The sequence below is a fragment of the Dermacentor silvarum genome, chromosome 11 (assembly GCF_013339745.2).
Source record: "Dermacentor silvarum isolate Dsil-2018 chromosome 11, BIME_Dsil_1.4, whole genome shotgun sequence".
Lineage (NCBI taxonomy): Eukaryota > Metazoa > Arthropoda > Arachnida > Ixodida > Ixodidae > Dermacentor > Dermacentor silvarum.
Genome location: NC_051164.1, coordinates 75,670,894 through 75,684,794, shown reverse-complemented (window position 1 = coordinate 75,684,794; position 13,901 = coordinate 75,670,894). Strand labels below are relative to the sequence as shown.

The 13,901-nt window shown below is 48.3% G+C and overlaps 1 protein-coding gene across 2 annotated transcripts in view; it reads right to left on the bottom strand.

Moving 5' to 3' along the window:
* Positions 1-616: 616 nt before the first annotated feature.
* LOC119432998 (homeobox protein onecut) overlaps positions 617-13,901 on the bottom strand; it is a 161,321-nt gene continuing 148,036 nt past the window's right edge. The window contains exon 3 of one of the 2 annotated variants that reach the window (XM_037700148.2): positions 617-12,296. In XM_037700148.2, the coding sequence (XP_037556076.1) occupies positions 12,010-12,296 (287 nt within the window). In that variant the 3' untranslated portion in view covers positions 617-12,009. The remainder of the gene's footprint in view (positions 12,297-13,901) is intronic. The other variant, XM_049658477.1, reaches the window with a different exon arrangement.

The window sequence follows — 13,901 nt, the reverse complement described above, 5'->3', positions numbered from 1 at the left end:
AAATACCGGCCTTGGCTCAATGTCTTTGTATACACACAGCAGAGGCGCCAATTCTGTCCTACCTTTCGATGTCCTCTTCTTTCAGCTGTCTTCGTGTCGGTAGTGTTCCTTTGACCATTCGGTAGCGTAAATTCTTTATTTCGACTCATATATTTCTGGTATCCACTTCGGGGCGCTGGAAAACCGGGAGAACACGAGGTCCAACGCTTGTCAAAGGCAACGCCAACAGCTGTTTGGATACTTTTGTCAAGACGGTATGCAAAACCTGCCAAGTGCACTTCTCCACACACTTCGCTTGACCTAGCCAAGATGGCTGACCTTCGGGCTAGAATCGTAATCAAGGTGCCAACATGCGGGCTGGTGACGTCATTCCTGCCACCCTCCGTTTTCCGCAACAATCCACGCTTTCAGAACGAGCATCTCAGCTCTAACAGTGATAGTATACCGGGAACGCGGTCATATTGGTTAGGGCAGGTTAGATGAGAAGGCCTGCTTACGGAATTTCACATAACACGCTAGCCAGTGTGAGATCATCACAGCGCCCATAAAGCGTCACGCTTCCTTGACGAGAGTGTAGCAGTGACGTTGAAGAAACACACACACACAGATGCACGGGTGAGACACGGCGATTCTTTAATAGGGCGACGTGTCAAAGAAACAAAGGAGGGGGAGAGGGGGCATCAGACATCCCGGAACAGAACAAAGGGGTAACGGCAAAGAGGAAGCAATCAGAGCGGGATAGGTGATCGGGAAATGAGAGCAAGCATCGTGTGAGCGCACCTTCAGTGAACGGGACACACCATGTAATTGTGACTGCCGACACATTTATCGCGGCAGCTACACGAACAGTCCCCACACACGTCAAAGTCTTCTTCCTGAAAGGGCTCTCCCACAATCGCAAAGACACACGCACACACACACGCCAGGCGCACGAAGGAAAATAGGCGCGCACACCAAAACAGTGTTGACACCCCCATGATTGTGCAAAGATTCCCGTGATTTGCACTTACGAAATTTCGCCTACAGCCGCGTTGGCGTCGCAGACAACAGAGCCAGATATCTAAAGAGGTCACTACACGACACCGGAGTATGCATGCGTCACATTTGGCGTTGGGTCGACCTCTACGCAACATCAACGTGATCCTTCACTTCGAGCGGCACAGCGGGACCAAGAGGACTGAGAACGCAATAGCGCAATGAATGGTTAAACGATTAATTGGCCAAGTTTGATGGCATTAAATCCCGCGTGTCATCTTGCCTTGATCGCGCGGTGCTGCGCGAAGTGACAGCTAGGCGCAACAGTAATAGCTTAAGAGAAATCGGTATTAGTGCCACATCGAGCATCGCGGTCTTGCATGCGTACCCATATCGCAAACGCTTACGGTATCGTAAACTTGGTTTTGTTCAGCGAGAGCTTATTTGTCTATTACTAGCACGTTGCTTGCAAACAACTCGAATGATCACACAGTAATATGCTCAATGCTCTTGCACACATCAGTGAACTAGAGTGACGGGAATCTCACAGATTCGTGCGGATGCTAGCAAGTCTAGTGCGCTGGGGTCGGGAATCAAAGGAAAGGACAGAGAGACACACCCTTCATACACTCTCGTGTTGCTTTTTTTTTCCTCGTGGCTAGGCTGCTGGCTCTAGTTAGAAAATAACATCTCAGTGTGACTATCCTCCGCGGCAAGCGGTTTGCATAACTTGACTAGCAGCTATGGTCACGGCTGCTAGTCTGGGGGACAGATAGAGATAGTATAGTTGCTATTTACAGAAGGTTTCGAGGACACTTGCGGAACTCAGGGAGCCAAGGAAGGGGGTGTTTGGGGTCGAGGGGCTGTTGGGAGAGGGGGTGGGTGGAGGGGTCTGTAAAAGGTTTTGGGAGGGGGAGGGGGCGCTGAAGATAAAAGTGCAGGTGCGCTGGAATAAGGAGACGTCATCAGGCGTCTCTCGCTCGCGTATTATGTGCACTGCCTGCCTATACACCAGCAAGTCTTTCGACCACACCCATCTTGGAGGCACCGAACCACTCAAAGATACGCCACTGCATGCACGCTTGGAGGCAAGTACATTCGCAATGCGGGTTTGACATTTCCAACATCACAATGGCCGAGAAACATCGCCTCTCCAAAAGCGTTGTTCTTACAACGTTTATATGTCAGCCAGGACATAAGCAGACGGTGGTGGGAATACTGATCTCAAGGTTCTTTACACAACAACAAAAAAAAAAGATAAGAAATAAACTACAGTTCAAGACAAGAACTTTCGCCAAATACCTATGACTTTCACGCCTTCAATTCACCAATTAGTTCTCAGCTCTTCTATTTATGAACTAACTTTCCATATTGGCTGTGTTCAAATTTTTACTTATGTGACGTATGATCAAAACAGACTAACTTCGACCTCTGCAACACAATACGAAAAGTAAAATACACATACACATGTTTAGCGGTCTCCGTCTACGCACTAAAATCAGTGGGTCGGCAAGAAAGACTGCGTGGCCATGTGACTAGATATCACTGTAACGTAAGGAAGAAAATGACTGCCTAAGGGCACTCATGTCCTTAATCTTTGTACAAGATCCGTCGGAGGAAAAACTACAGGTACGCAAAGTTTACGTGCGATTTTTTCAGTACTTCCCAGCCGCGCCAATTTCAGAAGGGTAGTCGCGAGCAGTGACAACAAAGCCAATGTGACGGCAATCTACAGATCACACGGCTACGGAATCCTAGTAAACCCGAATCCGTCAAATCTGAAACATCGATAGGAATTTTGTATCGGGTCACAGCAGGAACAGAGATACAGTGTCATTCCTAATCCAGTGCGCAGTTTCGACAGGTTAAATGCCACAGTTCAATTTTTTATAGGTACAGCGAGTTCGTTAATATCACTCTTTTGTGGCATACTTTGCTTATAGAGGTTGACCTACAGTTTCAGACAATCGAAAGCCGTGCTTTTCTGAAGGTCTGCAGCAAATTGAAAATACAGCATAGGAGAAAAAAGAACACAAGAAATAGCAAGCATGCACGGCGTCGTAAATAACACAAATAATTTACGAGAGTCCTCACTTCGACCTCCATTCACACAGAAAACTGGAACAAGTGACATTCATGACATCAGTCTTGAGAGGTAGCCAAAATAAATCGCATCGCATGAAAAAAAAAAAGGTCTCAGCTGCCGGATAAAATAACCCATTCACAGAAGATGCAAATGGTGCACTGCATGTCGGACATAACATGACAGAAAGGTAGGCACCCCTATGAACGCTTCGTTCAAAACAGGAAAAACTATTACAAACAAGGAGCGGCAAGATTCGCACACAGGTTCAACAGACAGCGATGAATGCAACAATAAACACCGAGACGCTTAAAAATACACCTATAAAATCGTTGTTGCAACAAAAGGCATACAGTTTGTGCGAACCTAAACATTACTGCACAAAATTAGTGTCTTCGTAAGTAGACATCACCGTGGAATGTTTTTACCGGTAAAAATGAAGTAAAATGTTTTCTTTTTTTGTCGTTGACTAGAGTTAGAAGGTGGCGACTAAATGTTCAATATCAAAGAATGAACGTAACGTGTACATACTTGAAGTGAAAGGCTTCAGTCAACAAAACAGGCAAATAAAACATATCACATCTGAGTGTATGCGAGCATTTTGTGTGACCTTTAAGTAGTTTGAGATCAGTTAAAGAAAGGAACCATGCGCTTAGATACAGTGCGCAATGTTTAGGCTTTTGCCTAGGTGCGCAAGCGAATTAGAGTGCACACTTGACTAGTTGTTCCTCTCCTGCTCGTTGTCATTACTAAAGGATTTTGAAAAGTCACATCTGCAAATGATTGAAGAAATAATTTCAAATGATGGATCTAAGTGCGAACTTTTTTTTATTCGAACGCATGCTCTATGCCACCCGTGCGCACGAGTTGACAGGAAGTTGGGCGCTCAACAAGTAAGCGCATGTGAATGTCAAACCACCCATGGTAAGAAATGTGCTTATAAATAACTTAATAAATATAGAAGTACATGGTAAAAGTGTATAAATACTGCTAAATTACTAAAACAACTGCAGCACTGCCTTCGGTTCTTATATGGGCTTGCTGTGGAATGTAGCGAAGACTGTAGCCTTCCTAATGCGATCAGCACGACTTGCCGAATATCATACACCAAGATTGAATGCATCGCATCTGAAAACAATTAGCAACTGCTCTTGTTGCCTTGTCTATTCAATTCCTCACTCCCACCCCACACCCTCTACAAGGTTGTGCGCATCACCGGTATACAAAACGTCATAAATAAACAAGAAAAACACAGTAGCACTAATCAACGTGCAATCAAGCGCCGACGGACACAGTAGTCTATACGACCCAACTCGCAAGGCGGCGCACACGTAATGAACGTCCATAAGGTATACGGCTAAATAAATGACGCTCTTGCAATTCAAAAAAAGTCTTGTTGACACAAAGGACATGCATTATTTTCATGGGTCCAAGCGCAAGAAACACCGCGCGTTGGTTTAGAGCACTCATCTAGTGAGGGGCGTGTAAATCAATCACCACGCCTTATTATTTCGGTCATGCGAGCCGACAAAGTGGTCCATACGTTCGTTCTTGACAGCTTAGTGCTGTAATTGCAATGTTTTGCGGCCTAAATAGCGAGTTGTCGTGTTCAACAGACGCAGGAGGTTAACATCGTTGGGCGAACGCCACCTAAAGTCATTCATTACTCAGATAGCAAGGACTGTCTGTTAGTCGCCTCTTCTATAAGTTCTGTGTTTCGTACACCGCAGACTACGGGCTCCCAAGGAATGTTGTATGTTGAAGACGTGGAGCTACTCGGGACACTTGCGACGATCTGCATGGACGAAGTCGCGTTCTCTACATCGGTACAGGTACCGTCAAAAGCGATAAGGGTTGACGTCGAACCAGATCTGAAACATTTACTCTCTCTGACAGAACTCGTTGTGAGCACATTCGTTCGCAGCGTGCGAAGTTAGTAACATTCTTCGAATAAAAGAAGACGCGCTCCTAAGTTTGTCGAGGACTCAACGCACGTTTTCCGAGCATATCTTGGAGAAACCCAAAACAAACAACATATTTCGTGACCCGCCTACAGGCCGAAATATGTGATGTCCAGAAGTGTGGGAACCGCTGGTACGATTGGCTCGCGAAAAACAAATGGTCTTCCCAAAAAGACCCGAAAAGCTGTATGTCGACATACAAATCTCGATGCCGCCAGTTCTTTCTCCGCCGGTTACTGCCAGCACGAGTGATCCCATTCCCTTGCAAGAGCTTGCGTCAAAAGTTACACGGAATCTGCAGACCGCTCTGTGTGTTCTTCGAGTTCGGCGCTCCGAAGACGGGTTCGTCATCTCGAGCTCGGGGACGGCTCGTAACAGTGCAACATGTTCGCGGAATTTCCCTGCCTTAAAGAAGTCAAAAGGTGAGGACGCGGTATTGCTTTGGAAGCGAGTAGCATTCAAGGCCGCGCAGGCCGGTCTGTACAAAAGGCTCCGAAGCTCCCGGGCGGGACGACGACGCGCGCAGTCAACAGATCTTGGGCGCATCACTCTAATGTTTCCTAAATAAAGACTCATGCAGTGGTACACGGCACTCACACAGTTGCCTTTGAATTAGCACTGAGAGCTTATCACCATCCAACATCCAACCACAGCATGCCGTTAGAGGAGTTTCAAGGACAGTCACCGCTGTTCTGCCATGGCACGAATAGATAACATGGGTATTCGGCAGCCGATAAGGGTTATCTCTTGCAAGACCTGCAACAGCGCTGGGCTTGGGTCAAGATTCCTTTTGTTTCTATAGATTTCTTCGTTGTTTAAAGTTCCCAAAGTAAACAGCCTTCATTCAAGAAGAAACGAACAGCATATTGAACTATGGAAAACCTCGTTTGCGTTGGTGAATAAACAAGATTTGTCAACAAATATGTCAACCTCTGGCCAAAAGTGCTCTCCGGGCCCTTCTTTTTCGGGCCCGGAGAACCAGATCCGAACCTCGGTTCGACCAAGTTCCTCCCGTGTAGAGAAGACGCGCACCTTAGAAGTGCCTTCGCGGGAATTTAAAAAATGATAACAACAAAGAACGACGATGCCACTACTACCGTCCCGTTTGCCGAAACATCGCCACGCATCCCAAGTTCCCGGGAGTCCTCCTAGCGGAAGAAAAACACGCGCGGCCAAACACATACACAGCGAGAGCTGCGCGGGACCTGTGAAACGAAAAAAAAAAAACGCCAAACGCCGACTCACTGGCCTTTTCCCCATCGTCTGTGGCCGGTGACCCGAGTAATGAGAGCTAATTAATGGAGGGGGTGAGCGGCAATCTCGGCCGGAGTCGAAGCGCGCACGCCACTGCGCCTCCGAGCGGCGTCGTCGTCGAGTTCTCCAGCAAAACACCGCAGAGGCCGGCAGCCTCTCTCTTTATGCTTTTTCGAGCACGGGAACATTCGGGCGAGATGAGCTCGCCGAGCGCCGCCGAGCGCTACGTACCTACGAACGCGTCTCACGAACGATCTCTCGGCACTCAAGACCTCCGCGTCAACGCGCTACCACAACGGCACCACCAGCACCGAGCCCGTCCACGGTCAGCTGAGTATACATACTAGCAAAAGTTCTGAAGGCCGGCAGGGCGTCGTGCTACTCGTAACCGCCCCCCCCCCCCCCCCCTCAACTTTGTATCGCAAGCTCTGTAGCATCGTACGAGTAACGCAAGGCGAATCGGGAAAAGATGGGAAAAGGGACCGAGGAGTTGTGTTAGAGCCTGTAAGGATGGTGGTGGGGGAAGTCTCTGATTGGCTCCGTACTGATTGCAGGGATTCTCGGGCGCTTGAAGGCTCATTTCTTGCTGCTGGACGGGGAAAAACGCCGGGGGAGGTAGAAGGCGAGGCCTTTTGAAGAGCCCGGGGTTTTTACGAGTAATTAAGTCTCCGGCGTTTCGTTTTCCGAAGGCGTGGAGCTCGCCGCTGCTCCTTTTCCTAATTGTAATCTCGGCACGCGAGCCCTTTCTCTCGGCTTCGCGTGCCTAGTTGGGGGACGCCTCCCCGATTCTACCCACTGAAGGTGGGCACCTACTCGCCTCTCTTACATTTTTGGGGGGGTCACATTTAGTTCTGCTTTGAAAATTCTATACCACCAATTTTGTTTTTTTGCTTCCTTCGTGGGAGCAACACGGTATTCGCGATCGTTTCAGGCGGTGCTCTTGCCGTTGTACAGCGCTGACGGGGATCTGTCAGTCCCGAAAACACCGGCCTTGCTGTTCTCGGACCCGAAATCTCCAATTTCGTCTTGCTCTCTATACCGGATAGTCATTAAGCGTTCCCGAGATAAACTTGTTGTCAGCCGCTCACCGACTGCTTTTATGAAATGTATGTTTAAACAGAAAAAAAGCATTTAAAGGTATGGTACGAACTTATGCTGTGCACAATGATGACAGACGACGGGCCGGCGTACGGGACTTCATTTCAAACCGAGGGCAAGTGTCGGCCCTATTCATTAGTTAGCCCATGTGCCACAATCTCATTAGCAAACGAGGTCATCTTTGAAACATTATTTTCCGAAGTTCAGTCACATAACGGCGGCATTCGAAACCGGCTGTGGTAACGAAATTCTAAACGAATGAACTAGCTTGCTAACGAAATGCGCCGAAGCGTAGGCTTTTCTGTGTGCCGTCATGCCAAGCGACAACGCGGGTACAAAACGGAATGAGTTCTCGAACGGTTCGGTTGGTATTTATGTCGAACACACTTCCTCGGCGCAATTAAATCCAGCGAACGACGACACAAAGCAAAGCAGAAGGCGTGACAATATGTCTTGTGCTTCTTCGCCCTGGTTTTTTGGTGTATTCTAGATTCATCTGGATTCGTCGGCGTCTCTACGCGCCGTCTAGCCTGACTCTGCCTCCTACTGTAGTTCAATGGCTAAAAAGCGTGCAAGAAAAAAAAACGTACGTTAGAGCAGGTCTTGGCGACATGCACGCGAGCGAGTGGTCTGTTGTTCCAAGAACTCAAACTTGAAGTGCGACCACGTTGCCAGCCTACACGTGAATAGTTTCACAGTACGTAACGTTGTAGGTATCGAGGGCAACGGATATATTTACTTCCCTGAACGCCTCTTGTGCAGCTTACGCAGAGATGGTGTTGAGCATTTTCTCTATCGCGGGCGTATTTCTAGTGTGTGCAAGCTGTGCTATCCTGTTGAGGAAACAAGCTACGTTGAGTTTCGCACGTCCCGCCTGAGAACATTCGGAGCCCTTACAGCAGATACTGCTTTTGTCATTGTATACGGCTTTGAACTTTTTTTTTCTTCTCAACGAGAACTTCGGGGATGGGGGACACAAGCAGCGTCACGTCAAGTTTCACACGCGGCATTCGCAATGTATGTATATATTTTGTATACTATATGCAACACAAAACGTGTCCTCACGTTTTCTCTCTCTCTCCCTCTTTTTTTTTTTTCTTCCGGTTTTGCCGTGCAGTCTTCGCAGTCACTAACACACGTACACAACACAGTAAAAACACTAAAAATCAATTTAAAAAAAACAAGGGGTGCCATCACACGCCCAGCGTAAACATCGGGTGAGCACATCGTCTTAATGTTTCTCTCGCCCTCCCTCTAAAAATTTCCTTCCCTAGCAACGACGCTACGGTACATCAATGCAGAACTCGCTTTTGTAACTATACGGCAGGCTTGGATGACTCTTTTCTGGTTTGACTAGAGTGCATGCCGTCAAAAGGCAAACCGCACAGTCCGAGGCGTAGACACGATTATTTCCACGGGGTCAGCGATACGCTCAAGCGCCTGTGTCATTTCGTTACATGTGGAAGTTAACCACCTTTATATATATATATATATATATATATATATATATATATATAACTTAATAAAGGACGTCATTGGCAACACACTTTGTGTACACTGGACTAAAATTGAAAAATCTGCTTTTCCGGCTGTCCAAGTTTTGCATGTGAAATAGACTGCGACGAAAGAAAAAAAAACGCAAATTATATAAAATCACGAATGTGTAACCGGAGCTGTAGTTAAGAAAGCCTTGCACATCTGTGAACTCGTACTTCAATGTGAGGCAATGTAGAACACGTAAAACTGTTAACATGGCAGTTAAGTCGGCTGGCCCGAAGCATTACTAAACGTAAAGGTTAGTTCATTTTCACATTGGCGACACTGCACTTTGCAAATCCACGTTATTCTTCGGCCTACCAACGTATGCCTTGCTGCAGACAGGACTGTAATCCATAATGGAACGGTTGGGGGTGTTAATTCCTGCTTAAACCTATCTAAGCCTTATTGGGCGCGACGCGTCCGCGTGCTATACCACGCTGCTCAGAAGAACTGCCCCGAAATTCTCCACCGAGTCTCGCCCGATGCGGCTGGGGGTTCGCCTTCGACGTTCGGAATGGTGCAGCACGTCTTTACACTTCCTATCACAGAAAACCGATAAATAAAAACAGAAACTATGGAAAGTTCACGGGCAGATACACAAGCAAATAAAACAAGTTGCACTTGAGTCGACGCGTCGCAACGCACACACATGCGCACACAATGCCAGCAGCACACACATATACACAGCACTGGGCCCGCGGAATCATGAATGCGAGTGCCACCTAGGGCTACGAGTGTGAACCACTGACCGGAGGCCCCTATGGAGACATCAACAACAGGTCATCGAACCTAAACGACACACTTGTGATACCGAAAAGAAAAAAAAAAACGCCTGGGCCTTTTCCTTCCATATTTTGTCGGTTGAGGAGGAAAAGGTGAGAGAGCAGCCCAGACTCGTTCAATCATGAAGGTTGCGAACTCCACTTGAAATAACTTGTGTTTTTCCTTTGTTAAATCTAACAGGGTTTCCACCGTTTGCGAACACTTACGGCGTTCGTATACTCCGGTGACACCTTTCGCAGCCCTAGCGGTTGGTTTTATTTGGCCGAACGTTGGCGAAATTATTAGCAAATTCATAAGGCATAGATGCTTAACGCTGTTTGTATTTGAAATGCGTCCTGTGGAGTGTTTCCCAACTGTCATGACCGACGAGCAAAGGGCACCACCGCGTCCTCGCTTTGAGGCACGAGTCGAACCGGGCTTTCACCAGGTATCACCAGGGAGTTTAAGCCTGACGCCACTGAGGGGATCGGGCGTAGCTTGCCTAAAGTGGCTTCGCCGCACGTGCGGGTGACGCAATAAAACGTTTGCTTCCTTTCAGGTGTGGCAGCTTTGCCGGCTCAGGTTCCTTGTGTCTTGGCTGCGAATCTTAACGAAAGTCGTACGGCAGCGCAAAAAGTGCTCGGGCTAAGGCAACTGCATTGAGGCTACTGTTTGAATGAGTTCTAGTGGATTGTATATTACAGACCTGTTCGGGGATCAGGAACGTACGGCACTGCGCGGCCAGCTTAATATAAGTCCAGTGAAAGCACTTCCTCCGTGGAGTATACACATCATATATCAGTTAAAGGGGAAATTTGGTGGATGTCTCGTTAGGGATTAAAGGGTGGATGTCTCATTTTCCCTTTAATTACTTCTCTCCGCCTAGCGGGTTTTCGCTGAACTATTACGTCAAACATCACGTATGAGTGTTACAGTCACAAACAAGCATGCCATCGGATATCCTATTACGGATATCCCATGAATACTGTACCGGGCTAGATATTCTTGGGCGCAATTAGGAAAAGCAAAAAAAAAAAAAAAAAACTCCCCTCATACGCTGTCTCTTGTCTTGCACGTAAAACAAATGCGTTTTCTTTTAAGCTCGAATTGAAACTCAGTGCTAGCACACCTCTATCTCATGAGTACGTCACAGTTAGCGTATTTTTTTTCTTACGAATTTGTTTTACAACATATTTCTTGAAAGAAAAGTCCGGCCATGTCTTTTTTCTTTTCTGAGTCGGGATAGGGACATCGGGACATGACATGTATATCCGACGGAAGAACACGTGTTTTCACTGGATATGTAAAATTTTGAAGGATTGTTTTAAACACTAGCAATTTATCTCACGGACGCAGAGCTTTCCTTGCTAAGAACCATTCGGAGAGCAGCTATTTCAGTCAGGCTCGGCGTGATTATGCGTCGTAGGCTCACTCATCTCTTGCCACGCTCAATCTAGCACATATTGCGACGATGCACCGCAAAGGTGACTAAATCTGGCTCGCAGACCTTTGAACTTTGAGAACGCCGCCACTTCGAACAGACTTACGGGCGCCCATGCCACCAGCCACAGCGCGCTGCACGTGCGGCGAAGCTCACTGCCACTGGCGCTGATCGTGAACCTCACGGAGAGTCCGCTCAGTGGTTTCGGGCAGAACGCGTTTCGCCGGGTCGCACAGGAGTCGCAGCGGGTCGCAGCAGACAGTAGTGCGAAAGCCGACATACAGATGGCGCCGCTGACCGCCCACAGTCAAAGGGCACTGCTTCGTCCCCGAGGATGTGACTCCTCCCGTTTAACTCCTGTTTAACTCCCTCCCAGCGCTGAAGGTTACCGCAAGAACGCGAGCTTTCAAGGGCCCGCCACGTAGTGGCCAACAACGACAGCAATCAAGAACACTCTCGACACGGGGCCGCTTAGTCGCGCAAGGTGGCGCTGCATGCCACGCCGAAGCGGCGAGGACGGGCACTCGTTCCGTTTCGTGTCCTCCGCAACCCCTGGACGAGCGAGCGTCTCGAGGGAGTGACGCAGTCCTGGAAGGCGACGGGACGCCTACAGCGCTATGCAGAGGAGCGCAACGTCACGCCGCTTAGTAGTCCAGAGCGCGAGAAGGTATCGTCAGTGTGCACAGATACATATTGCTGCGCAGGTCATCTTCCTGCCTGCCTTGTCCGTAGTGGCAATTAGTCATCGCCGCGGTGTGCAGTGTCGAAGAGGCTGTTCGGGGCTGGTACTGAGGGTCTGTTCCAATGATGCCTAAGCTGCCACGTCGAACGAAGAGGCTGGCGGGAGGGCGGGCAGCGGTGGAGGACAGCGGGGTTGCTGTGTTTGGGGCGGGGCGCTACGTGGAGGTTCCCTTGGCGCTCTTGTCCGCTTCGTCCTGCCACTTGTCCTGCGAGCGGCGGCGCGCGTTCATGAAGAAGTTGCCCACGGTGCTGAGCTCGAGCCCGAGCTGCTGCGAGATGGTGATCTGCATCTCCTTGGAGGGCCGCTTGGTCTCCTTAAAAATGGCCTGCAGGGTGCGTCGCTGCAGGTCGGTAAAGACGAGACGCGGCTTCTTGGGCTGACTCTTGGCCGCCGGTCCGGCCGCACCCGCTCCACCAGGCGCATCCTCTTTCCGCTTGCAGGCTGCGACAACACAGAGAGATAGGCACACAATGAGGACAACGCTCAAAGGGACACGCATCTCAGAGGCTATGCGATATCAATGCTCTCCCTATCTAAAAGATAACCATATGCTGCATGTCGAGTAACCCCATCTGGACATATGGGGTCTCGTATAAGAACCCGTATGTTCCCACATATCTTATGGGACCCGTATGATATAGTATGGATGTATACGGATCTTTATATGAGACACGTATATGCTCACATGGGGTTATTGGATATGGGGATTGTGTTCTCTTTTTGTTCGATATGGCTGTTCCAAAATAACGCAATGCAGTAATGGAAGCTACAGCTGATCCAATGCGAAAACACCCTTCTTCTTCTTCTTCTTCTTCTTTCTGGGGTTTAACGTGCCAAAACACCCGTGTGCTTAGATATAGGTGCACATTAAAGAACCCCAGGTGGTCCAAATTATACCGGAGTCCCCCACCACGGCGTGCCTCATAACCAGGTCGTGGTTCTGGCACGTAAAACACCACAATTTCATTTTTTAAACATTAGCCAATCAGGAGCCGGATCGTGTGAATGCGCGTGTCCCAAGGCAACGTGTACATGCGACAGTGTCCTCCTTCGCTGTCGAGAGTGCAAGCTCGGGCACCAGTCTTACACGCTGTCTCGAGCACCAAACCACGCCATCTAGCTTCCACTGCAGCGAAAGGTGATTATGAAACAGCTTCTAGCACCGCACGAGTGCAGAAGCGAAAGCAGCGAGATGTATAGGTTCTGCTTCGCTATGAGCAGCGCGGAAAGAACGGTATGGACAGAAGGGAGTTACAACGTCAAAAAAAGAGTTCGCAAACTAATAAGTAAAAACCAGCAGAATTGAAAGTTATGAAATTAATTGTTATCTCACTTTTCTGTCCATCGCTTTCATTTCGCTCCGTTCAGGGACAAAGCTATATAAAACTGTAAAGCTACAGCGGCACAGAGACACTGTGGACATTGCAGTCGCGATTCAGGCAGCTATCGGCAAGGTGCTCAGCTAGTTTGGCGGGACAGTAAGCGGACTGCAGCGGTAAGCTGTGCTGCTGTACCACGATACACTTATACGAGAGCAGATTTCCAATTGAATCCCACGGCGGTTTAGTAGTCTTAGGCGTTCAATCGCTGTTTAAGTTAGCACGGGAATGTGTCGAAATGGAATAGTGTAGCGATGAATGCGCGTATGGTTAATCGTAAGGAAATTACAGTACCTAGAGACACAGAAAGAACACTTGCACGGGCAACGCCATTTCGTGCTACATGAACATGCTAGCGTGCACCTGACAGGCATCACGTTTCAGCCGCTACGACTAGTACAACATCTACTGGAGAGGACACCAGCGGGCAGTGCAAGCATGCGAAGCAAGCATGTAAAAGAGCAAAAAAAAACATTTCTGCGCAAAATTTCTAATATACGATGCTGCCATGATTTTCATAAATACGACGACGCAGATATTGCGTTCTTCAAGAGACTGTAAACAAACAGTAGTTCTATTTGCTGGAAATTGTTGCAAACCATGTGAATCAAGACATCAACTAGCTAATAATATGCAACGCATGGCGAACCACTTCTGGGAAACATTA